The sequence below is a fragment of the Aythya marila genome, assembly GCF_965140915.1.
Source record: "Aythya marila genome assembly, chromosome: 1".
NCBI classification, from domain to species: Eukaryota; Metazoa; Chordata; class Aves; order Anseriformes; family Anatidae; genus Aythya; species Aythya marila.
In genome coordinates this window covers 111413281-111439920 of record NC_139042.1, presented here as the reverse complement: position 1 = coordinate 111439920, position 26640 = coordinate 111413281, and the positions used below count along the sequence as shown (strand labels likewise).

At 36.3% G+C, this 26640-nt stretch overlaps 1 protein-coding gene across 4 annotated transcripts in view; it reads left to right on the top strand.

Moving 5' to 3' along the window:
* Nucleotides 1-26640, top strand: part of EPHA6 (EPH receptor A6) — a 519909-nt gene that overhangs the window by 275853 nt on the left and 217416 nt on the right. For all 4 annotated transcript variants that reach the window (XM_082778844.1, XM_082778842.1, XM_082778843.1 and 1 more), the window contains exon 5: nucleotides 2900-3235. In XM_082778844.1, coding sequence (XP_082634970.1) covers nucleotides 2900-3235 — 336 coding nt within the window. The remainder of the gene's footprint in view (nucleotides 1-2899; nucleotides 3236-26640) is intronic.

Sequence of the window (26640 nt, the reverse complement as noted above, 5' to 3'; positions counted from 1 at the left end):
GAATGTTTTTGGATGAAGCACAATTACTCCTTTCTTCTGCACATAATTACTAAGAACTGAAGCTGAAGTAATCTGTGCTGGTTTTAGCTTATTTCAATTGGAGAACTGTTTTCCAGAGTAGCTACAACCACCGGTGTCACAGTAATTTTATGGGAAGTTAAGAGATCTGTGAATCTGAGACACTAAGGTTATAGAGGCTTTTTTCTACCAACTCAGCATCTTCAAGGCTGTACCTTGTCTCTGCTTTCCACACCATTGGAAAATAATGCATCAATATAAATAGCAGTTGTTAACAAGTTGCATTTGTAAATACTTACGTATTACAGTATTTCAAATGCTACAATATTAGACTTATCACAAGGTCACACTCAAAAGCCAGGAAGGATATACTCAAAATATTCTCTGGGACTGTAAAAACTGCAAACTACAAAAATAATTTTCATCTGCCAGGTTCCAGAAATATTGATCTTCATACAGTACAAATAAGTCACGTACCATTCAGCTAAATGACTCCTTGATATTCCAAGAAATAACTGCTCTTCACTGTCAGGGGCTTTTTGGCTGCTAACCATAAGCTCTGTGCAGATAGATACACAAATACTCTCACATTCAAAATATTTTAATCCTTCTTGTCCACTGAAAAAAGTGCAAACACAGTAGCTCCAAGTATTTTAATTATCAAGTGCTTGAAATCTAGTAGCCAACTCATCATTCACCTTAGGGCAAAAATCATTCTAATAAAACCATAGCCTCAGCTGTTTAACGTTACAAAAAATATCAGAAAGAAAAAAGCAACTCAAATGTTCAACTACAATTCACAAAAAACCTTAACATTTATTGGTTCACATGATCCCTCCTGTGCCATACAAACATTTTTTTTTTTCCTTTACAAGCATCACAGCTTTTATAGATACATTTAACACTGTATAAGTAAACAAATGCCATCACTTAAAACTATAAACTTTGGTGAGCCGAGCAGTGACTTTTCTTCTGCAACTATTATTGTTTCTTTCCTTCATTAAAGTTAGTATTTCTTTTTGATGTAATGTGTAGGTACAGTTGTATAGATGTTTATGTTTTTTTAGTAAAATATAAGATGAAATAATATTTTCTGTTAAGGTATAGTCCATTTTAGTATCCTGGGTCATCTTCAAGAAATAAGGACTTGAGTAAATAGACTTACTTCAGTAGGTGCATATTTCAAAGCTACTCAGGGGCTTGATTTTCTAAATCTCACAACATTTTTGTTCAGATAAATACAGCTTAAAGTTTGAAAATTCCATCAGCATATCAGTGCTGTAGTAATTGTTACTAGTAAGGAAAAAAAAAAAAAAGTAAAATAATGGAACTAAATGACTAGGAAAAAATAATATAACTTTTTTTTGAGGGGGAGGGAATGGGATTTGAGGTCCTGGTTTATATATGAAATGTCAGAAGGAGCTTTGATATTTTTTTTTTCCTTTCTAATGTAAAGTTTAACCATTCAAAACTTCATAGCTAAGTCTTGATGGCAGGTTATATAAATCATGAAAAGCTGTAAAGCAAGCTTAAAGTTTTCGAAGCTCTACTAACCACTGACTAAACCATCTTAGTGCACTGTGATTTTCTGATGAGAGCTGGGAATGTAATGTTCATTCAGCTCACCATAAGCCCAGAGTTCACCCGTTAAGTTTAGCACAGTCATTTTACATAGATCAAAACCTGGAGTATAAGGCTTTGCGTTTTGCCAGATCCATGTTTCTTGCCTAATTCTTATGGGCACTTTTTTGGTTTACATATAATTTGTTTTGAAAGCTGTGTGTTTGTGTTTGTTTGAAATACGCTAGCTCTAAAAAGAAGAATATGCTAAGTAGAGATAAGATTATTTAGAGTTCCTCTAACAGTTTCCACCTTCATCCTTTCACTAATTCCTGTCTGAATATGCAAAGTCTCAGGTGATTTACTTGTGGTGATACACAGAAAATCAGCATAACAGCTTAAAACTTGCTTGGTGTCCCTTGGCTATTGTGGGATCCACTGGAAATGGATCACTTGTGGTTCCTCCAACTCTACACAGACAGCTGTACCACTTGTTGGCTAGCTAAGAGGTTTCCTATATTCTGCCTGTTGCTAGTACTTCTGCATTCCTCCTCCCTGTGGTCTTCAGGAACTATTTTTTCTCCTGTTTTGCAACCATCCCTTTAGATCTTTAGCTTGTAAGTGGGATGTCTTTGCTGTTAAACTGATGCTGATTAGGTGCCGGGCAGGGATAAAAAACATGTAAACTGTCTCTTGTGCCTAATACTCTTAGCCTGTTGCTACCCAGCTCTGTTAATGAGTAGCAGCAAAGAAATCCCCCAGGATAATAGCAGCGAAGGATAGAAAAAATATGTGGTACTAAAGAATTAATACAAACAACTTCACTTCCTGTAGTTATTCCAAAGCTGTCATTTATTTACTTACTCAATTTAACTCTTCTAAGACACAGAGGACCATAAGTATCAGAAAAGCCTACTTTACTAGGCAAAACATAAGGAAATAAATTCTGTGGTTGGAACTCTACAGCTCTACCCCAGTACCCCACAAGTCAAAAAGTATTTAGTGCAAATTTAAGTTATCAGGTCTAGCTTGGACCTTCCCAAGTAATTTATACGTTGTCTTAAATTATTTCTGAATTAATTCTAATTCATTTAGAGTTTTCAGCTTCTTACGATCTTACATGTTTATCCTTCCTGTTTAATTTTCAAGGATTTAAATTATTTAGATAATTTTAAGTTTTTCAATTGAATTCACTATTCAAACATAATCTTTTCAACTTTTTGCAAATAATTGCCTTAAGATTAATATTATATTTTTGGGTGGTTTTGCCTCCAAAGCAGACAACAGACGCTTAACAGGCTTTCCCCCTCCTTCTTTGCAGGGCCACCTTCTGCTCCCAGGAACGTGATTTTTAACATTAATGAAACAGCTCTCATGTTGGAATGGAGCCCCCCAAGTGATACAGGAGGAAGAAAAGACCTCACTTACAGTGTCATCTGTAAGAAATGCGGGTCGGATGCCAGCCAGTGTGAGATATGTGGGGGAGGCATCCGCTTCATCCCCAGGCACACAGGTCTCATCAACTCCTCCGTGACAGTGCTGGACTTTGTGTCGCATGTCAACTACACCTTTGAAATAGAGGCCACGAATGGCGTCTCGGAGCTGAGTTTCTCGCCCAAGCAGTTCACAGCTATCACAGTTACCACGGACCAAGATGGTAAGTCTCACCACCGTGCGTCTGTTACTATGCCCCTGTCATTCGTGCACTTTTTATGGGTATCATTTTGCTTCTTGGAAGTCTGGGTCAGTGAGTTAGGATGCTTTGCAGATTGTTATGCATTTTTATGTGTGAGGACTTTCAGTTTCTGCTGATGAGGCCACTGAATGCTTTTGTCAGTTGGCCCTTGACCCCAAAACACAGGGCACAAAACCACATCTTTGCTTAATGTGTCTTCCTGTTTAAATGAAGTGCATACTTTAACACAACCTGAGCCTACCAGTGGTTTGTCACAACTGGAGTCTGTGTCTGATGTTCTTCCAAGTCTTCCCTTACAATTTCAGTTTTGAAAGACTAAAGCACCACATTACCCACCAATTTCATAGTTTAAAGGTGAAATGAAAGTGAATTCATTTCCTTTAGTATCCATGTTTCATAGTACTAATACAGCATGATTTACTCTAAGATGTTTCAGCATCTGTATGAGCCATTTCCTCAGGTGAGATATCATAATGGATTTTTTGTTACTTTAATTGTCAACTTCATGTTATCATTTCTGATATTCCCCCACACACCATTTCAGTTCAGATTCATGTTTAGGGCTGTCCTTTATGAGAAACATGGGTACCAAAAAGAGCTCTGTAGTTTATTTCTGCACATTTTTCCTCTTCCATCTATAGAAATACTTACTATGCCAGCAAAAAGCATCATAGGTTACCAACAAAGCAATCTGTATAGTAGTGTTATCTTCTGGCTTGTGCTACTGTAGATCAGAAGGTTATTTCAAAATTATCCCTTGCTGACTTTTGTTCCAGAAATGTTTTTCACCTACTGTGCAGTGACATTGCAACTGTAGCTGAAGTGTTTAATGTAGGACACGAGCTGAACTGGCAAAACTAGGATTTTGAGTACCAAAACCTTTGGTCGTGTAAAAGTAATTAGTAAAAGTGCTAATGTTCAGGAGGATCCTGTTATGTTCCACTTGTAGGAAGGCCCTGTTTTTTTTCATTGATTAGCCTAGCAAAAATCTGCTTACCTGTGTATCTGGGACAAGCAGTTTTGTTGATGAGTTAAGTAATGACTTATTCGCCTTTGGGCATGCCAAAATTAACAGCTTGCTGTGATGATGATGATAATGACAATGATGGTAATTCTAATAATATTCTTGAAAATGGTTTGGGAAAACAATGAAAACTGCTCACTTATCTTTAATGTGATGATAGTAACAGAACAGATGATTACATAAGATACTTAATGATATGTTCATTGCAATGAGAATTGTCTTAAGCTCTCGGGCTATGCATCACACGTTGAACCTGTACCTCACTATTGCTTTCTCATCAGAGGAAAAACATGCTGCTAGAATCTACCTCTTTGGTATACTTACTTTCAGATGTTTTGTTACATGGTACAAAATGCAAGTCAGTAAGCATGCACAAGTGGAGGTCACCAGAGAGATGGTTTATTTTTAAACTGGCCAACAGCTGTCTGAACACACTTTGTGAATTGTATTTAAGTGGTGGGCTTTTAAAAAATAATACATCTTTTGCTGATGTCTGTTTCTGGTTTAAGGATATAGATTTTCACCGCAGTTTACTCAAAACAGGGAAAAGACCAATGTTCTGATAATTTGTGACACACTGACAGTAAAGTCTAGAGTGTAGGCTGCTTGCACTATAATAATTCTTACATTGCTAAAAATTCTATTGGAAGAGCTTGAGAGAATTTAAGACCAGATTTCCAGAATATCAGTATGTTTATTTGGATATAAAAAGACAGCTTTGCAGGAGGGAAGCATTGTAATAAATGAAATAGAGGCATCTATAAAATGCAGTTATAAAGATAAAATATTTTTTGTAGGCTTAAAAACTGTGTCATTGCATAAAATCATAAAAATGGTAACTATATATTTAGATGAAAAAGAGAGAAAGATAGTGTCATATGGAATAGTCTTTGGAAGAAAATTAATGGGGTTTTGGTTGATGGAAATTGAGAAGAAAATAAACATTTTTTTGTGAGTTTCTTTTAGTCATGAATAAAAAGTGGTAGTATGAAGAAAGTTAGGGTATCTTACCTGAGAAAACAAAGCTGTAGAACTAAAGCTTCAGACCACTGCAGAGATTTTATTAATGTTTATATATCACGCTGGAGTTCTCTGAGAAAAGGATTTATGACTTTTTTTTTTTTTTAAATTTCATTGGTAGCCAGATACTACTAAACAACTTACAGTATTTTTCATGCCATATTTACCAAAAATACTAAATAATTGCCTTTATATTGCAAATATTTTCCAGCTGTACCACCAAGCAGCAAGCTCACTGTTGCAATCTTTCCTTCTAATCTTAATTATCTTGAAATGGACACTACTTATTGCCTGATGCTGCAAGATCATACACATGTTCGTATAAATGAAAGATACAAGATTATAGACATGAAGTGACAACAAATCAAAAATGTCTTAGTGTGGGCAGGTACTACATTACCAAAAGTCCACACTTAAAACATTTTTTTTTTCCTTTTGATGTGGCTAATTTGAAAAATCTAGACCTATAATGAATTATACCATGACAACTTATTTATCCTATGTTCATATTTTTTTTTTATATGAGTCTTTTCATACATACTGTTGTAATATTTTTTGCTATACGCATTACATGCTGATAGATCTCTCTCTATATAAATTGTTTTCTTCAATTATTTTATCTTTGTTAAGAATATGGAACAATATATTTAGCTGTTCTAAATACAAACCATTCTTATTAGGTACAAGAATTTACAGTAGCTGAGGAGCTAGCATTTTATTTTCTTTGAGCATATTGGATTTACTTCCCTCTAGTGGCCCCTTCTTTTTGACACTTTATGTGGAATTAACAGATAGTTCTTTAAACATGCAAAACTGTTAGTTTGTGCTTCAGTGCTGTTTTTTTTTTTTTTTTCTTCTTTCTTTTTGGAGAAGATACTGCTGTTGGTATTTTGCTGCAGTGCAGTGAATAATACCATGGGCATCCACAGAAACTGAGAAATTGTATTCTACCCCAGTTAGTGAGCAGAGAGTAAGAGCATCAGAGGGAGCATAGTTGCTGACAGGAGAAGTGAACTACTTCAGAAGTGATTAAGGCTCGTCTCTAGGAGTTATACTACAACTAATATTAAAGTCTTAACATGCATGTAATATCTCTACATGCAATCACCATCATCAGCAAGATTAAGTACAACGCTGAGCTCTAACAATGGCAAGAAGCAAACTAAAGGAAAGTAACACTTACTTTGAAAAGGTTTTGCAAACTGCAACCCACAAACCACTTTGCAATTTGATGACTAAAGCATTACTAGATCTGATCGAATACTAAAGAAAACTTACTGACATTAATGCAAGCTATATAAAATCAATTTGTTATCATCCATGACTCGTTTAGTTATTAATTTTGCACAAATATTCATAAATTCAATAGCCTTTTTTTCTGGGTTTCATAAAGATACAAAGTTTATGCAGTCTCATTGTCTGTCAGGCACCCTGAAGAACTGTGAACCCAACTCGAGTTTGATAACAAAAAAGATTTCCCAGATACTGCATTCTCTCAACAGAAGCATGAAAAAACAGCCCTTAGGTCACTTATGCTCACCAAGCTGCTGGTTGGGTCTGTAAGTTAAAAAGCAAGCTGTGTTAGGCTGGACCTGAGAGGCCTACTGACAGACCACTTAGCTTGTATATCAGCTAGCCAGTTAGGAAAGTACACGTATAATTGCTGTATGACCACAGTATGTGCTGCCTTGTCCAGCAAGTGTGACAAAGATGGGGTAGGGATGTGCTGGAAAGCTTAGATGTTGTGATGGAGAATGAGGGAAGGTCAAGTATAAGCCACTCTTTCACTGTTTTGTTTTTAAATGTTTTAAGATACCAAAATAATCCATACTTTAAATTCAGATAAATGGGCAGATAAACAGAACGAGATTCTGCTCAGTAAAGCACTTAAGGAAAGTCCTTGTTCAAGGAAGAACATTAGCTCGAATTAAGTGCTTTCCCAAATCACTGCCAAACTAATTTGTGAACTGAAGGGTAAAACATTTTCCAAAAAAAAAAAAAAAAAACTTCATCAGAAATGTTTAGTAATACTGTTGTTCTGCAAAGTGCTATGATGCCTTTTCTTTGTGGGGACGATAAAGTTTTATACTGCAGTGAGTATGCTGAGTGTGAAGTAATTGTACTCAATTGACTTTAAATCATTGTGTAAAAAGGCAGCTGAATTGTGATTTATGTTTCCCTTATGAATAATGGGAGGAAGAGACACCTCACTACATAACTTTCTTGGAGTCTGCCTTGCCTAAAGAAAACTCAGAAATACTTGAGGTTTTCATGCATAATTTACGTAGTAAATGATGAATAATTAAGCAAAGCAGAACTTAAAACAATAGTTCCTGTTTCCAAATAATAACGAACATATACATTCACCCAGTGAGCATTCATATGTTCTGTTACCTGAGTACAAAGGGCTTTTTTGACATTACATGGGAGTGGAGCTGTGAGACAGGTCCTGAGTGTGTCATTATGTACGTATAGATGGATTGTGGCTTGCTCCATTCCAGTCCCCCATTTTCAACTGTGTGACCAAGGAGTCTCTGACTGAGTAGTTTCCTCCATGTCCGATCTGCATCTTCACCTCATCGTGTTCCTCCTGTGGGATTCTGCACCCGCAGTCCCCTGCTCACCTTTTTTCTGCCAGCCCCACAAGCAGCGACCTCCCCTAAAACCACAGGCCAGCCATGGGACGTTTCATGGGCATCGTTCCTTTCATGGGTTTCTTCCGCCTTGACAGAAAGTTAATGCTACAGAGAAGTGCTCCTTCTGCCATCGCAACCCAGACATCTCATTTTATCCCTCCTCAGTCCTGCATTTCATGAGTGTCTCTGGTCTCCCCAGTATCGAAGACCTGCTACCAGTGGACAAACTGTCGCGAGAGACTTGGCTCTGTCTGTGCATACACCCTATCACTGTGCTGAAGACCAGCCTTGTTTTGCAGTGTCTGTCTAGTGCAGACATTCTGCGCCTAGCTGAGGTATTAGGGCAGACTCTGGAACTGCAAATCTGGCAGGGTTCCTTTGTCTAGGACATTTTATCTTCTATCCATTGGCAGATATATTGTAGGTGATAAGATGTTTCCTAACCTGGTGGTAAAATCTTGCTGGTTTCTGAAAAGGGATTGCCTTTCATCTAATTTGTGTTTCCAGATAAGTTATGGCAAATTCATTGCTTGTGGTATTGGTAGTTCTTCAGATGTGTTTGTACCCTGGTGCAGATGAGCTGTATCAACAGCAGGCTCTTTTCACTCCCTTAGAGCTGTGGGAGCTGAGGAGTGCGTGGAAGGATTTCAGTGCCTCTTCCAGGACTTAACATGCCCTCATCATCATTCGTTAATAGCATATATCATGATGTTAACAATGCAGACAGCACACGTTGCCTCATCCAACTGTAAGCAAAGCATCTCAGTAGTACTTCTACCAGGACAGTTTTCAGGATCAATCCCTCTGGCTGATCACAGCATAGTTTCAGGACACTTGTCAGGGTGGGAGAAGAGTGCCCTGTTCACTTATTCTAAATTGCATGGTAGCATCTGACTTTCACCCTAATCAAAAATCAACCTTCCTTTTCTTCCCCTGAGCCTCAAACCTCTATAGATGTGATTGTCCTTTGTGACTTTAAAGTCAAGAACATTTATCTTCTTATACTGGCACGACAAAACCCTTTAAAGCGTCTTCCAAACTATTTATGTTAATGGTTTCTAAATCTAAAGGAACAGCTATTTGTAATAACCAATTGTCAAAATGGAATAGCAGGTCACATAAAAGCCTGTTATGAAACAGTCACAAAACAGCCTCCAGCAGACATTACCAAAGCTCAAGCCACATGATTTGATTAAATAAGAAATGTCATGAAAATTTCATAGATGACAGTAAATGAGAAATTTATGGCATTTGTGGACCTAGTACCTACAGCTGTATAGATACTTCCACCAAACCATATCCTGTTATGAGAACAGTGCAGAACACTGCTGCCAGTGCTATTCACGTGAAAAAATTGAAGGAAAATGTTAACATGGTGGTTACTAGCTAAAGATAGTCTGTAAAGGCCCATACTGAGTGTAGCATGAAGATGGTAAGAGAGATTACCAATAAAAAAAAAAAAAAAAAGTTTGAGATGTGCAGTCCCTATTTTAAGACACATCTGAATAATGCTCTTTTCCAATTACACGTTTAATTTTAAAAAGATTTTCAACATTATGCAATGAATATTCATGCTAGTCTGTGAAACTATATGTAGATATATTCATATTTATCTCAGTGTGTGTATACATTAAGCATTTAAATTTGGAAAGAAAACCACAAGGAAAAAATGCTAAGTCTTCATTCTCAGACTTTTTCAACTCAGATGCTGTTGAACACTCTTCAGGTCTACCCAAAGATTCTGGAGCCCCCATTATAAGAAACACATGGACCTGCTAGAGCAAGTCCAGAGGAGGGCCATGAGGATGCCCAGAGGGCTGGAGCACCTCCCCTATGGGAACAGGCTGAGAAAGTTGGGGTTGTTCAGCCTGGAGAAGAAAAGGCTCCAGCAGCAGCTTTCCAGTACTTAAAGGGGGCTTACAAGAAAACTGGAGAGGGACTCTTTGTCAGGGAGTGTAGTGATAGGACAAGGGATGACAGTTAAAAATAAAAGAGGGGAGATTTAGATTAGGCATTAGGAAGAAATTCTTCACTCAGAGGGAGGTGAGGCACTGGCACAGGCTGCCCAGAGAAGCTGCAGATGCCTGATCCCTGGAGGTGTTCAAGCCAGGCTGGATGGGGCTTTGGGCAACCTGGGCTGGTAGAAAGTGTCCCTGCCCATGGCAGTGGAGGTGGAACTGGGTAATATTTAAGTTTTTTTCCAACCCATACCATTCTATGATTCTGTGAATGAAATGCAAAGTTTTGAGGAAAGGTCTTTGTGCGGCATGGTTGTTACTCACAAATTTTCATCTGCTGGCCTCTGTACAGTTAGATGACTTTTTGCTGATGATTCTTTGATTGCTGAAATATGTCTGATTACTACACAATAATCACAGGTGAAAAATGACTTTAAATAATCTTGATTTCTATCCTGGAGATTTTTTAAATATTTATGAATTTTCTTTACCAAATATGGCTTCTTTTGCTAGCAGATATTGATATTCAGCCATTTCTTTAATGCAGCAAAAGTCAACCTGATTCCATGTACTTTCGTTTCTCATTCACCAGTATTATCCATTAAGCAAGTCAGACTTCACATAGCTTTAAGATATTTTTTCTTTAAGTTATGCAGTATGAGGAGACAAAGTGAAAGTCTGGCTTGGAGGAGTAGGGAAAAGAGGTTAATCAATACCACCAAGTATTCTTCCCATAATCTACTTATCAGTGCAGTCTTTTAGATTTTATAATAGTTTCTTTCATTGCATAGCACAATATTATTTATAGCCATTGGTAATTTGTCTACGACATGCATTTTTTCAGCAAGTTTCTGTTTTCAGTTGCTGTCATTACATGTATAATACCACATACAATTTCTGCAACAACTGTGTGTTTAATACCAATGGTTTCTCTCAATTTGTGAAGGGAACCTTTGTGGAGAATACTGTAAAATAATGGTTACACATAAATTGGTAGGCATGTAGCACTGGATAAGAAATATGCCTTTATTTTGTTTGGTCCTTTTATTGTCAACAGCTGCTAAGGACACTCAGCACATTCCATGATCAAGGATAAGATGTTTATTCATCAGTTTTGGAGACTTTAAATGAAATTTTCAACTAAGCTTATTGGTGCTATCTGCACTCCACTCAGTTAAGAGCCCTCTTAGGATAATCAAGCACATTTCAGTTAGCTGGAACCTCTTGCCATGAATGATAGAGTTTGAAGAATGATTATTGAGTATTCTAGTCAGGGTAGGATACAAGAGATTTCAGATATAAACTGGTGCCTTAAGTAATTAGAAACCTCTGCCACAGATGTTAATTGACCGACTTACGAAATTCTTCAGAGTTACATTAGGAACCTTCTGTTTTCAAAGTTTACCTAAACATTTCTGAAAGCTATTTCATTTAAAAACAAACAAACAAACAAACAAACAAACAAAAACCTCTGATGTTCCCAGTATATGACAAGTGAAATGAAGACTTCTGTTGCTTTCTTGGCAAGAGAAGTGATTTTGGTCAAGGGTAGTAAAGGAAGACATTCATCATGGCTAGTCTATCTGAAACAAATTGTGTTTGTAGATGTCATGACTTTGACACAAACCTTTAGGGAGCATGAAGGACATGGTAAATTACAAACCAATTCTGCTGATGTTTGCTATGGGGTCTTTAAAGCAATTATGTTGGTAGCAGGTTGCTCCAATTCATTTGCTTCTTAAAATGTAGTTTCTTCATTACACTCAACAACCCTTCTCCTTCCACTTCTGTGACTCTTCCATATGCATTTGCCTTAGGCTCAGAGTTTGGAAATAGTTTTCATTTATATACGGTAATGGCATTAAATTGTGCACATTGGCATAAGGTTGAGAGCAGACTCAAAATTATGTAGTTTCTAAAGCTTCAGAAGTCTATTTATTTTACAGTTCTGTTAGCTTCCAGATAACGTTTCTAATAGCATACTTTTACCTTTCCCTGCTCAAATCAATGAGGGACATCTGTTTGCTATCTTCATATTCAGATAAATATGTTACATACTTAAGTGTTTTATCACCGTTGTAAATTTATAGTGGATCACTGAAAAACTCACATAAGAAATAAAGTTTGTTCCTCTGAAAATATTATAGTAGCCAGGAAATGCACATTTAATATTTAGTTTAGAAATTTATATTGCCTTTCACTATGCAGTCATCAGTCAGACTTCACGTTCCAGTCAGAATCCCAGTCTGAAAGAGATGGGGAGGGAGGGTGAAAATCGGTGTCAAGATTGGTCAGTGGATTGGTAGGCAGGAAACAAAAGAAGGGAAAAAAAGACACTCTTAATCTCTAAAATCTTATTTCTATCCAGCATGCAATCTCTGGTTCCCATTGAGAAGTGGGTTTTGCGTATTAAGTGTGTATCTTTTTCTTTATCCTCTCCTTAAGACTTCCCTAAAAACTTCTTATACGCAGAAATATTGCCAGATACTCAAAATGTGGCTACAGATTCTAGAGCAGATTTTTCCAATAATACAGTTTCACACTTCATTGGTCCTCTGGAGTGAGCGCAACTAATTCTGTGTTGGACTAGCTATTCAGAGTGTTTTGTCTCTGTTGTTTTCACTTACTAAAGTGACCTGGAAGTTAGCAAAAAGTGTATCAGATAAAAGTGCTTGAGCTTCTTGTCTGCGTGTGGAGTCATTATGATAGCCCAAAGGAGAAGGAAGGTGATATGCATGGGCATTCCCAGGGAATACATGAATGAAAGGAAGAAGCGTGTGAATGAAATAATTTAGAATATAAAAATAAACCAAACTAAATAAATTAATTAAATAAAATATATTTAAGAAGGAATGCCTTCAGTGATCTAGACCAATTTGTTCATGGTTTCTTTCTTGCAATAACAATGTCATTTTGTACACTCAGTATTTGAAAATTCTAAACCAAATACAAGAAATTATATAATTGCAAAATTAGGTCTAATGTCCCAAAGCTGTTTCACTAGAAGTCAGGTACAGATGTCCCGTTGAATGAAATGGAAGGGACATCTGGCTCAGCTAATGTTTTCATGACATTAAAACACATTGCTTGTTTTCTACTCTAGTTTTGCTTAATTCTTTTGCCTTCATCCACAGCACTCAGATAACTAGGCACAACTTTTCTGCTGAAGTTAATGGCAAAACCCTAAAAATTGCTCTGGTATTAATTAAATCCCATTCTCCATTGAGTTAAGGTATATTTGCAAGAATTATTTTTGTGCTCATTCTGTCTGAATATAAAGTAATATTTTTAAGTCTGTCTTCTCCATATCATTTTAAATAACACATGCGGTGGCTTTTAAATCATGTGCTTTATCCTTATTTGTATTGAAGGGTTTAGAAATTAACGTGCATTATCTAAGTGATTCATAAATTTTAACTTGTTATTCATTGCAGACAGCTAATATATGATCCTGTAAGTTCCTAACAAGTTGTTGAGCCAGTTTCCAACACTGTATTTTACAGTTTGAAAATAAATGATTATTTGATTGTATTCACTCAAGTAAGTCTGGAAAACAAATTGTATGATTCCAGCAACTGGCTCACACACACATATATATAATATTAAACTCTAGGCTTCATTTTTTAAAATTAGATTGTTCTCTTAAAATTATTTAGCACTTCCTTTTTTTCTATAATTGAGAGTCAATAAGGACTAAAAAAATAAATTACAGGGTAGCGTAATAGAGTAATGGGATTCAGGAAGTTGTGTCTGTGGTTCAAGGATGATGGGCTACAGTCTATCAACAATAGAAAAGATATAAGATTGCCACTTCCCTGTCAAACTAGAAATGTCATTTACTAATTAGACTTGAGGTGACTTGCCAATATGTCAATTCCAATTGTTCATAAATATGATTTATTCTAAGAAAGGGAAAATATTGAAACTGATAGTTAGCATCCCTCTTAGCTAATTTACAGAAAGTATTGATTTCAGTTTATAAATAATGCAAGTCTGACTAGAATCTTTGGAGAGAAGAAATAGAGAACATCATATTTTTCTAATGTGAGAAATATTATTTGTCTTGAAAATGCTTGCTTGTATTTGGAAGTGAATTTTGCATGGTCAAGGAAACAAGTTGACAGCATGGAAGATTAAAGTCTGTACCTTTTCAGAGAACATGTGTGACTGTGGAGCTGTATTAACTTAGTGTACTGGTATCTTTTATTTTTATGCCAGCTGATTAAAAGAGGAGCGTAGCTTTATCTACATACGTCTCCCTGACCTGTTCCTGTATTAATCATGTTCAGTGGTGCCAGTTTCAGTGGGAACTTTTGGTATATAAAACAGACTGTAATACTAAAAAACTATAATCTCAGATGAACAAAGTTTTTTGGGGGAGATTTTTGAAGCTAAATTTCACTGTGAATAGTCTCTCATGTTACAGCCCATAGGAGCTGATGTAAAAGGAATTGTGTCCTGAAAACTCCACCCCTTGGCAGATACAGCTCCTGTATCCCATTTAGCCACCTGCACCTACATTGTTAAGGGATTAACATGATATTGTAATGTCTTTACACCATATTCCAAAGTATGTATCTGTGCAATTCTGTGAAGGTTCAGGGACATACAGCAGGGCATAGTTATCTATTTTCTGAGTTATCTATCACATTTGCTTCATTATCTCCACCTCCAAAACTCTAGCTTTTCTGCTACGATCATTAATCTATGGCACGGCTGGTTCATAACGATGGCCTGACATTTTTAGGTAAGCACCCACGGTGTTAGCTGCAATACTGGGTGGTGAACAATTCCATAAGCCAGATATCTGCATGGAAAATAGATTCAGATCTTGTTTTTCCATGTTCATATATACAGTTGCATTCTGGATAAACTCTCTAGATAACCTTTACATTCTTATAAACATAATAAATCTAAGCTCTTTTAAACAGCAGTGGGAATAAAATATTCTTCATTTTTCTATTTTCCATTTTAATATGATGGTTATAATGTCAGACATTGAAAATATGGTTTTCTCATGCAGTTTTAGGGAGAATAAGACTGTAACATCTTAAAAAATAATTTGAGTGGGTGGAATGAGCAAATCAGTATTCTTCAGTCTCAGTCGATGGAGGATTAAAAATAATTAAAATCTCAATCTGGAATTTATTCTATAATTGGATATAATGTAAAGGGTAAATACACATCATATTTGCTATATATAGATTTATTTCTATATAAGTATATATTATGCAAAACTGTCAGTATATGTATAAATAGCATGCAAATAATGATTCGCCGCTAATTTATTAGTCTATCTAGTATAAAATACATGATGGTATGTTAAGATCTTTGTTTGATCAGAAAATTTTGCTTTGTTGAAATATTTTAATATAATTTTTTAATATTTTAATCTTTACCAGATTGATACATGAGTTACATTTCCACACAGCACTAAAATTTTATTTCCATTAAAACTGTCCAAAACTTCCAAAAACGTGATTAGATGCAATGCAATCCATTCCCTACTGTCTACATTACTCTATATTTAAACTGTCTTCCCATATTTCTGTTTAAGACTTTGCTTTGACAGGTAACATTTTAAGTACCTGATGTGCGTATAATCTATTTCCTGAGTAGAGTATTGTGAATTAAGCAGTGATATGACCAACACTGAAAAGCTGTTATGTCAGGTTACAAAATAAAGTGGGATAAAGTAACGGGAAGTGGGATTCCTGTTACACAGCTCCTGATACACACTGTGGGTATTCCACCGAGTGGGAAAGTACTCACAGAGTAAGGACAGGGTGTGCATGTTTTCTGCAGGACTGACAGGTGAGTGGCTGCTTTTCGCAGGAACTCAAGTCTCATCAGGCACCTCAGTGAAAGGAAAGCACTGAGAGATGCAGTTCACTGAGCACTTTTGAAAATGCTGCCCCATCACTGAGATGCTTAATGGAAACTGGCTTGTTTTATAAACCAAGCCATTAGTACCGTCTCAATCGATAAAAGGCACTGCAAGTGTTATATTTATTTCAGAAGGATAGGGGTCACATATTATCTCCTACACCGATAGAAGTGTGGAGTAACTGTGAAAGCAAATGGTTTAAACACAGTGTGCCATTTAAGCACTTCTGATCTCTGATATAAGGTGGAACACCTGAAACTGCAAGGTTAGTACACTTAGCCTTACTACTAGGTGGCCAGTGTTATGACGAACCAGCTTTTTCAGTTTCTTAAAGAATTGAAAATTCTTTTGAAAATTCTGCTTATAAATTATTATATATATATATTTTTTGTACTACTTCTATTTTGCTCCTTTTTTTTTCTTTTTCTTTTTTTTTTTTTTTTTTTTTCCTGGATATTTCTGCTTATCTATTGAGTTTGTTTAAATACCTTTGCAGTAATCAAAGATGTTGTAAGTGTATTGGCTGTGCTCTTTGGACTTTTAAGTGTGAAGAGATCCCATTATTCTGAGTTAAAGCAACGTGAAATAGTTCTTGTAGCAACTGCAATATTTGCAACAAAAAATAATAGTATCACAGATGTATTGGCAGTAATACAAATACTCCAGATTTTAATCAAGGAGATTGTATTACTTATGGTGACTTTCACGGCCATTTTTATGCAACATCATGTATCCATTTATTTGAGAATTTATTTTTAAGTAGCTATAAAGCATCAAATATTAAATATTTATTCTTAAGTTACTACTGGTAACTTCATTTAAAAAAAATGAAGGTTCCAAGGTCACTGGAAAGTTTCTCAAGTAACTTTTATTAAGAGTCATGTTTTATGTTTTACTGTGCTGTCCTTAGTTATGTAAATCTCCTACACTTTTTTGGTCAGGCTTCCATGATAGCAGGTCAGTGTTATTCCACATCACCTTCATCTGTCCTTTGTCTCTTTTGTCCCGTTTACCACAGTTTTCCAAAGCTTAACCTCAATGTGCCTTTTTCTCTGTTGTAGGTTTTCTGCTGCATTCATAGTCTCTAGCGTGTGGTTGCTTTTATTCACATTGCAAGCATGACACCAGTGATCCTTGAAGGCAAGTAGGTAGAACTGCTCAAATTTTAGGAGGTAGGGGATAAGACTTGGCACATAAAACCATGTATGGCATAACTATCCACAAGGCTCGCATGGCTCTGCTGAGATGCAGATGTCCTCGTTTTTCAGACTTAGGAGAACTTGAAGCTTCCTGTAGCCTTCACTGACAGTTGAATGTACTCAGCATTTGTACAAGCCAAGTGTACAAAAATTATGAAAAAAAAAAAAAAAAAAGCTTAGACCTAGCCCAGTAATAGTGAATACTTAAACATTTTGTTGTATTATTTTGAAAATTAATCTTTTTTTTTTTTTTTTTTTTTTTTATATGAGGAAAGAACTTTATTTTATTTTATTTTATTTTTAGTGACTCCTGTAATAAGTACTGCTTTGCTTCCTTTTTTTTTCTTTTCTCGAAGTATATTTCTTGTATGGGAAATTTGACTACAAAGCACAGCATGCTACTTCAATTAATGAAAATTTGGGAAGGTAAGCAACTCAAAGTAGCAGAGTAGGAGCTGATACTCCTGTAAATCCAAGGAACTATAGCAAGTCTGTTGAAAGAGAATTGCCCTCAAATCATCCTTGGCTTTTTCACAGCTAAAATGTGGAAAAAGCTTCAGTGTTTGAATGACACTAATGATCTCAAAACAAAAATATGGAAGATTGTTGAAGATTTTAAACCCTTTAAAAGCTGTAACAGTCCCTTTGTGGATGGAAAAATATGATTGAGGAAAAGCTAATTTGAATAAATAAAACAAAACAAAAAAATGAAAACATCCTTCTGAAATACTCAAGTTTGTTCTTGTTAAACATTCTCAAATGACTTCTTAGGTTCCACTGACCAACATGGTTCCCTGGTAGGATGTTTCTTGCTCTGTTATACGTAGTATGGAAAAATATGTGGACTCATGCTTATCTCCTTCTCTGTATATTTTTCTTGCATGTGCATGCCAACATTATACACAAACACATGTATAGAGACTTTCTTTCATGAAATGAATGCATTTATTTTATTAAACATATTAACAAATAATAATAGTAGTATAAAATATGTATCAATTTATCTTTTTCAAGGGGTATTAAAGAACTCTAAATTATCTGCTAATTGTGAGATATTGCTCCAAATAATCCAGATTATTCACCCCCATAGAAGTCTAGAAACATAACTGACATTTATTTCGACGATAATAGGTTTAGTGCTGTTCTTCAATTTGCTAATTTCTCTTATGCTTTTGCTATTAATTTCTAATAAAGAAATAATACATAATGTCACTAGTCTTAAAAGAGAAAGACATACAGTAGTAACATTCAAACAGTCCATGGACTGCCATTTGGGTATTAGTACATGCTTGTTTAGGTTGATGCACCCACCTTTACTTGATTTACTGTATTATCTGTGAATATATCAGCAGTCCAATTCTGTCAAGCCAGTAGTGGCTTACTGCTGCAATATAAAGGTATTCTGAGTATTTAAGTTGGTAAAGAACTGTTTGATACATTAAATACTTTCTGTCAGGCAGCTGGGATTTAACTGGAGCATGCACAGTTATAAAACAGTTTTTCATTGATCTGAGTGTTTAAATTCTTAACTGTAGTTTATTTTCCCTTTGATTTTGAAATCCATAAGTGCCAGTCATAGCTTTAAGAACTAAAATCATTGGCATGGGAGTTTAAATTAAAAGTGATAAATTGAGATTGCTAGTGACCACTACCTCAGCCAAACACAAATGCCATGACTGTAGCTCTAAACATCACTGCATGCTTGATTTTAAATTAAGTGTGACAAATTAGTCAGGAAGTTAATTGTTAGTTTGGAATAAATACAGTGATGCTGATTGGAAAAGGCATCATAAAACAATTTTTTTTACTTTACAGCAATCCCATCTGACATATGAAAAAATAAAGAAACTAATAAAAATTAGTCCTATTGAAAAAGTGGGCATTTGCTGTGGGTGTATATCTGTGGCGATGCCTACGAGTATCTGAAGGTGACTTTCCTTTGAGAACATGTTTGCCAGCTTAAAAATTTAGGAGCAAATTGAAAGATGCAAGAGACGTTCTTGTACCTAGCTTGTAGGTTCTTGGGAGTTAGGTACATATATCTCTATCACTACTGACTAGATATTAGAGTTGCTGTCAACTGTTTTAGTGGCAGCAAGTGCCAGGATGAACAATTATTCTCTTTAAGAGAGTGTGACCTTAAAGACCGAGCAGAGCTGTAAATCTTGTGTCTCTTTAAATAGACTCTCATTTATTTCACTCTGTGTCCACTATACAGAGATATAAAAGTGGACACAACAATATTCAGGAATTTACTGGACAACAATTTCCTTTTTCTGAAGTTTCAAATTTAATTTTAGTTTTGGTATCAGTGGGACTGTTTCTCAACTAATGTGTTGTTCTTTCTAGCAACACATGAGTTATTCAGTAGTTGCTTGAAAAGGCCTTAAAAAAAAGTATACAAATTGATGAAATATTAATTCGCTTCAGGTAAAAAAAGCATTTAAAAAGAAACTGCAGAAGCTGAAGAAAATGCAAATGAATCTTTACCTCCTAAACCAAAGAAGTTTGTTGAACATTTAAGTTTCTCAAGCTTCTGTATTGCAGCCGGGCCAACACAACTTAATATGAATTACTGTAGAGCTCTCATTGCAATGGTGAAAGTAGAAAGGACAGAGCACTGAACTCAGTTGTTTTTTGTTTGTTTGTTTGTTTGTTTGTTTGTTTGTTTTTTATTATCAAGCTTGATTTGTCAATGGTCAGTCACCATCATGTTCATTACCTTCTTCTGCCTCTAAATTTGCTTTGCACCACCCTACCCACCTCTATCAGTAGCTGAAGCTGCACACATTTCACTCACTGGAGTTTCCTTGCTCCAAGCTCCAATGTTCTTACCCCATCTTTTCTATCATCTTTCTTGGCTTCATTCTTCAGTAGCTCTCTGCTTTCACTGGTCCCCCACAAACCCTCAGCTGAGTCAGTTCTTAAATGGCACCAGCTCAGGACACCGCCTGTCTTCCAGAGTTACTGCTTCTTGGATGAGTAGAAAATGTTGCACTGAACATTATGAAAGGTTCTGCAAGTTCACGTAGGTGATCAAGCCAAGTACATAGAGCTTTTCATTCCTTTGGCAATGTAGGATATTGGAGGCCCCTGGTCTAATCTGCAGAGGAGTTACTGATGTGCAGGAGTCTAGAAATGTAAAACCTCCTATCATGCACTTATCTCATTTGGCAATTAATTTGTTTTAATCCTGGAAATCCTGGAGAATGTGAAAAGAACAGTTTGTAATCAGTATATCTTGCAGTTTAAAGGTAATTGTCGTCTAAATGCATTAGTTTCAGGAGTTTGGTTACCACTGATACTGTTCCTCTTGATATGCCTGAGCAGCTCAATATAAACAATTTTCTAGAAGAAATATATTCTCCTTACATTCTCTGAAGCCATCATAGATTCTGCTGTGGCTTCTTCAGTGAAGGTCTGCCTGTTTTTATTTAAAGGCATGCTTTTTAGCAAGGAGATTTAACTGAGGTGTAAGCTGTATGTCGTTTCTTTTTATGGCTTAACACTGATATCAGAATCACAATATTTTCTGTTGCTGGTGACTGAATGCTCTTGTCAGCTATAAAAAACAAGCTGCTGCTTAATAAAATAACTCAATTTATCTCTGGAAACTTTAATTATCTTTGTACTGTCCCCTCAGAAGTACAGGCCTTTAGTTTTAACTTGGTTAATTTAATAGGTTTTAGTTTTCTTTTGTAAGAATTTTTAAGAATTGCTTTTTCCCATATAAAGTGAAGTCTCTGATAAAGGAAAGCAGTAAATAAAGACCTTAAAGTCTTTAAGTAAAGTTAGGCCTACCTGATTTCACCCTTTCACTTCTTAATAGATGCTATCCCATGTTCTCATAAAAATAGCTTTATTTTTTTTATTCGTTAAGACCAAATGATTTGTAGTATGAGTAGTGTAACTTCATTTCCTTTAAATTTGTGCTTGGGGTTGTTTCTGGTATTTCTTACCAGTTTGGCTGGACAACTGAAAAGAGTTGATGCAACAAGCTTGCAGTTACACCTTTATTAATAGGTCAAGTTTTTTGCATGTATTGATTCTCGTGAGAGCTGTAGAAATTTCTCTTTTGGCCATCTCTCTGTTTGAAATTAGCCGGCTATATCTGAAGTTGTAAAGAACTAGCAAAAAGGGGACAGATGATGAGCAGACTGCATGCTCACATGAAGTGCTTTTGTGGAGGATGATTACTAAGCCATCCCACACAGCAAGAGTAAGAGAAGGAGCTGGAGCCTACAAGGGGGCAGGCAAAGGGCTGAAGGAGACGAGCTCCAGCGCCCATCCCAGCTCTCTGGGCTGGGGCACCCAGGCAGCTTGCCAGGGGTGCAAGCCACCGGCAGCGCCTTTTCTCTGCATCCTCTCTTGCAAGGCTGATGCCAGCTCTCACTTCCTTCCTAGGCCAGAACTGTGTTGACATAGATTTTTGTCTCATGCTTGATGGGTAGGGAGGAATGGTGAAAGCGTTTACAAATCGAGTTTTGCTTTTCAATCACTGATAAATCAATGTCTCAGGAAAGCTGCCGGATGCCATGCCTCACAGCCATGCAGCTGACAGATCTGTCATGTCATGTCAGACCTCAGGGAGAACGGGAAGGGAGAGACCTTCCCTTGCACGGCCACTCTTCTGGAGAGGATTATGCATCAATCTGGAAGCCAAGGTTTCTGCACACCCTCTGACTTTGGTCATGCAGAGCCTCATGCTCTGGGCAGGAAGTATTATTTTACTCTGAAGGCTCCTGAAAAATTCAACAAGATCATTTCCAGAAGGTCTGGCATCTTCAGCGTAACCTTCGGTCTGCCAAAATTAAGATTTCATCCTATAATCGCCCATGACTTAATGTGCAAATGAACTTGGTTTGGACTAACTTAATTAGGAATCAGTTAAAATTCAGTTGAGATAAGTCATTTGTAATCTGAAAAAAGAACTTCTGCATTACACTTGCTCTCCTTTCAGAAAGCCCTAAGTGATTTATATTAAATCGGAGGATGTTTTTCTCTCAGTAAGGGTGTTAGTTTCTATTCCCATACCCTTGTACGTTCTTATGCTGGTCACCAGTGACAAACAAGGTGAAATCCCACATCTAAGTGGGTGCTGAAAACTAAAAGTCCCCAGTGCAGAGCTAATACTTGAGAACATACTTATGCAAATAGACGAATCTTATCTTTTTTTCTGTACTGCAGATAAACAGAGAGCTTCATGAAGCAGCACTGGTGTGGCAGTTCCTTTCCCACCACAAAACCTGTGCCTTTGTTAAATTCTGAAGCTTTCTGCATATGCAAGTTATGTGTGAATATGTAAATTAGATTATTAGAGCCAAAAGCTGTGGGCTTGGAAATTATCTTGGCCCATTTTCTGTACTCTTGAGTTACAAAAGAGTCATTTGTTGGGCTTTTTTTTGGAGCTCTGGAAACAGCACTGTGAGAACAGATGCAGCCAGGGAAAACAGTGAATGACATCTTCATATTTCTACATGCAGAGCAGAAATAGAAATACCCCAAACAGGAAAGAGTTGAAGACTTTTTTATTATTATTATTATTATTTTTGGTGCGTAATACAGAGTGGAGATTGTGACAGTTCATATAATGTTGTCATTTTCATGTTGATTTCTAGACCTGTGGGGTTCGGATAATTTTGAGTAAGCTCTCTAACTGGTGGCTCAATACCAGAACCCTCTGTAACCAGAATGCAGTACATCAATACCTGGTGGTGGTTTTTAATTACTCATCTTAATGCTATACTAGTGATACTACTGCTGCTGCTGCTACTGTTCCTTTCAGCATCACCATCCTTCCTGTGATCCATATGAACAGCCAGGTGCTTGAATTTCCAAGGGAAAATTCTTGGTTGGGGCATGTATTTTCCCACCAGGCTGCAAGGTGCCGACTTTATTGTCAATAAAGTTCTTCAGTTAAGGCCAGGAATCCAGCTTTCATTTCAAATCAATGTTTTAAAAGAGCATTTTTATAGTGATTACTAAATTCTTGGTTTGGAAAGTGCTATGCAGACATTTATGTTCTGGCTGAGCTAATTCCCTATATCAGCCCATAGCCTTTAAAAGGCTTATAGGAAGGGTCACTTCAGAAAAAAAGACCTTTGCCTGCCTGCAAGACAGTTTTGGTTGCTATAACAGGCTGTTACAGGTTTCCTTCTTCATATGTTCTGCATTAATGCTCATTAGCATTCATTTAATTTTTATTTAAGATTTTAATTGCCTCACCAATGAAAGGACAGAAGAGCAACTGAGGATAAGAAAAATAACCCTCTACAAACCACTACTTTTATAATTCTTCTGAAATACTTTATTATGTTTTCACAACATGCCCAATATCTCCCAAATGCAAAAGATGTATTTTTTGCTGTAAGAATCTTATGATAAAACAGAATTTCCTATTGGTTTCACAGTCCCAGTTGCAGTATTTACTAGCTTCTCCTGTACAAACAAAAAATGTATTGTTTTCTGAAAATCTGCTGTGTTTTTCACAAACCAATTTCCCTGGCGTAGTTCTCTTTTGAAGTCCTGGGTATGATTTTCATATACAGTACTAACTTCATTAGCTGGCAGTTATTTGCTGGGATGCAGTTTGTGTATACCTTGCAAGTACACCTTCAAAGCTCTGAGATTAAAGAATGTACTGAAAGAGTGCTGTGATCCACTGGTGCCGCCCGCGTAATTCCCTACATGAAGGTTCAGCCTGCTCCTCCTCGCCTCTAGTGAGGTACTACTCAACAGGCACCCCCTCACCAGTGTCTCGCTGCTTTTTGTTTTGCCAGGCTGGTGAGAAGAGCTTCCTCCTGGACATGGAGCAGCAGCTCTTCAGGTCTCCTGTAGACAGTGGCCCTATACTTTTGCCAGTGCATTTGAAACTGGGGAAACCAAAATTTAGGTTTGTGGGAGCAGGTTTATTTTTAATATCCTGATTAAGAAAATACTTTATAGACCATTAAATCAGGATGACAAGTGATAAGATGCAAGGAAACAGCCTCAAGTTGTACCAGAGGATGTTTAGATTGGACAATAGGAAGAATTTCTTCACAGAGAGGGTGGTCAAGTGTGGAAACAGGCTGCCCAGGGAAGTGGCAGAGTCCCCATCCCTGGAGGTGTTTAGGAGTGGGAACATGGCACTAAGGGATGTGGTTTAGTGGGAGGACTTGGTAGGTTAGGTTGATGGTTGGACCTATGATCATGAAGGGTGTTTTCCAACCTAAATGGTTAAATGATTCCATGAATGGTCACACTGTAATTTAGCCAGAGACCTTTAGACTTTGTGTTCATGCCTGCAGTGAAACATGCCAAGGATGTACTTAGTTCAGAACTGAAATAATTCAAGAGATATTTGAAACAATAGAGAACAATTCTTGTCCTAAGAGATGGCTTTCGTACTTTCAGTAAAGTGTAGTATGGAGTTGTTGCCTGGAGTCCAATTATTTGATTTTCTGATGAGCTGTGTGTTTCATGTAATTTGAGGACATATAAAATAATGTGCAGACAACATAGCTTTATTGTAAATGCAAAGTGGTCAGCCGTCTGGCTCGTAAAGCACTACACCTGTGTAGCGTTCATCACTTTCACTGGATTGTATTTAATTAAGGTATTGTGTGCCTAAAGGCAAAAGCATTCAAGTTTGAGGGATGGAATAGAGTGACTGGAGACGTGTACTTCTATTGGCATTTGCAACATAACTAGTCAGAAATCCGCTCTGAAATATGATTGATTCAGACAAATGTGCTGCCGAGGAAATTTTCGGTGCTTGTGTTCTTGCTCCTATGTACTAGTTCTGATTTTCCACAAGGAAATGAAGGGTACAATTGATTTTCGTTAAGCTTTGTATGCTTACATATTCTTTTCTAAAGTTTAAAAACAGAACTATAACAAATCTATGTGCCAAAATACCTATTTTGGAAGGTGCAGAGGATTGTGGTCCGAGAAGGGTAGCAAACTGATAAACAGTTGAAAATGCATACGATTTTAGAAGTGGGTAATTATACGAAATAGGAAACTATTGAAGCTTTAAGTACAAAGAAAATAATTTAATTTTGAGAGGGTACAAGTTCAGATTATATCTCACAGCCCAAGTAAACACAGAAAGCCTTCAGAGTTTCTGCCTGTGTAACCTACAGCATTTTCATGGTTTTTCATGGTTACCTGGGCTTCACCACTTGTCTACTGAGCAAAGCTGTGTATCTAATTGACTTTTCATTTCACTGGCCAGAATAAATATTCAAAAGATTATTTTAATTGAGTGTTAAAAAAAAAATCTAAAAATATGTTTAACTTAAGCATGCAGGTAGGAATCAAAGCTTTCTTCTTTCTTCAAATACAACCAGTTTTTGAACTTTTGAAATTCTCCAGCCTTCATGCTAATTGTTTATCTTTCTTGCCTGGCAAAACCACTTAGACAAGATAATTAGGTGTTAGACATGATGGAGGGCCCGCTTAATACTGCAGGTTTTGTTAATGACAGGTCTGAGAAGCTCTGTATACTATAGCTAGTGATTTCTGTCAAATGCCAATAATAAGGACTCAGATTTCTGTCTGATAAATAAATTGCTAAACATATTTGCCATTAAAAAAATAATGTGACATTAGCCGTAGCTATACCCTGTCATGATTCTCTTCTTTGTTTACAGAGATTTTACATCATTCCCTAATAAAGGGTTCTCATTTTTAGCTATTATAAAACCTTTTAGTGTCAGTCATTAACCAAGTAGAAGATACAAGTTGATTGACTTATAGCAGCTTTTTTTTTTTTATTTTTAAATACTATGAACTGATTGTCAAAGAGTAACTGAAAATGTTTTAGAAACACAGGATAACAGCATACAGTGAGACTGAAAGTTTCCAGTCATTGCTGAAGTCAAAGAGGTTTTTCCCTTTCGCTTCCCCTGAAGATGTGTCCCAGATTTATTTTTTTTTTCAGAACTTCCTGTAGCATAAGGTCCTGCCTACACTGAGAAATTAAGAAACGTATCTTGCCTTCTGGAAATTTCTCCTGATAAATGTGCTGTGTATATATGATAACAGAAGTAGACTTGTTGTGACATCATATATGCTGCACAGGGATAATTTTATTTATGAAGTAACCATTCCTCTTCTGAAAGTTCTAAATTTCATGATTTCAAGGACATTTTTGAGTGGCTCTGAGGATAATTTTACTAGTATATAATACTTTTTTTTTTTTTCCAGTTAAAAATAAAAATGTGGTATACAAGGTTAAATCAATTACCTACTTAATCTGTTAATTTATTTTTGATCATTATCAATGCCAGATGATTCAGAGGAAAATTTGGGAACTTTCTGTCTTTTTACAAGATCATCATTTGAAGGGAAATGTCCTCTTCCATTTCACAGCATGTGTTAGATTTTATTCCTTGCAGAATGTTTATTTGCTTTAGAACTTATTCTTTTTGTTTATATATCAACATCCAGTCTGGTTTTGATGTATTTGGTAAGCATTTACCCTCATCTAGTGATAATTTATGACAGACTGAGTTGAGTTGCTGTTATTTCAAATGACCGTGTAAAGTCTATAAATTAAAAATAAACAAATAAATAAATAAATAAATAGTCTGACTCATTTCTTTAACTTAATGATTATATGAAGGATTTCCACTGTCACAGGGATTAAATTCTGTA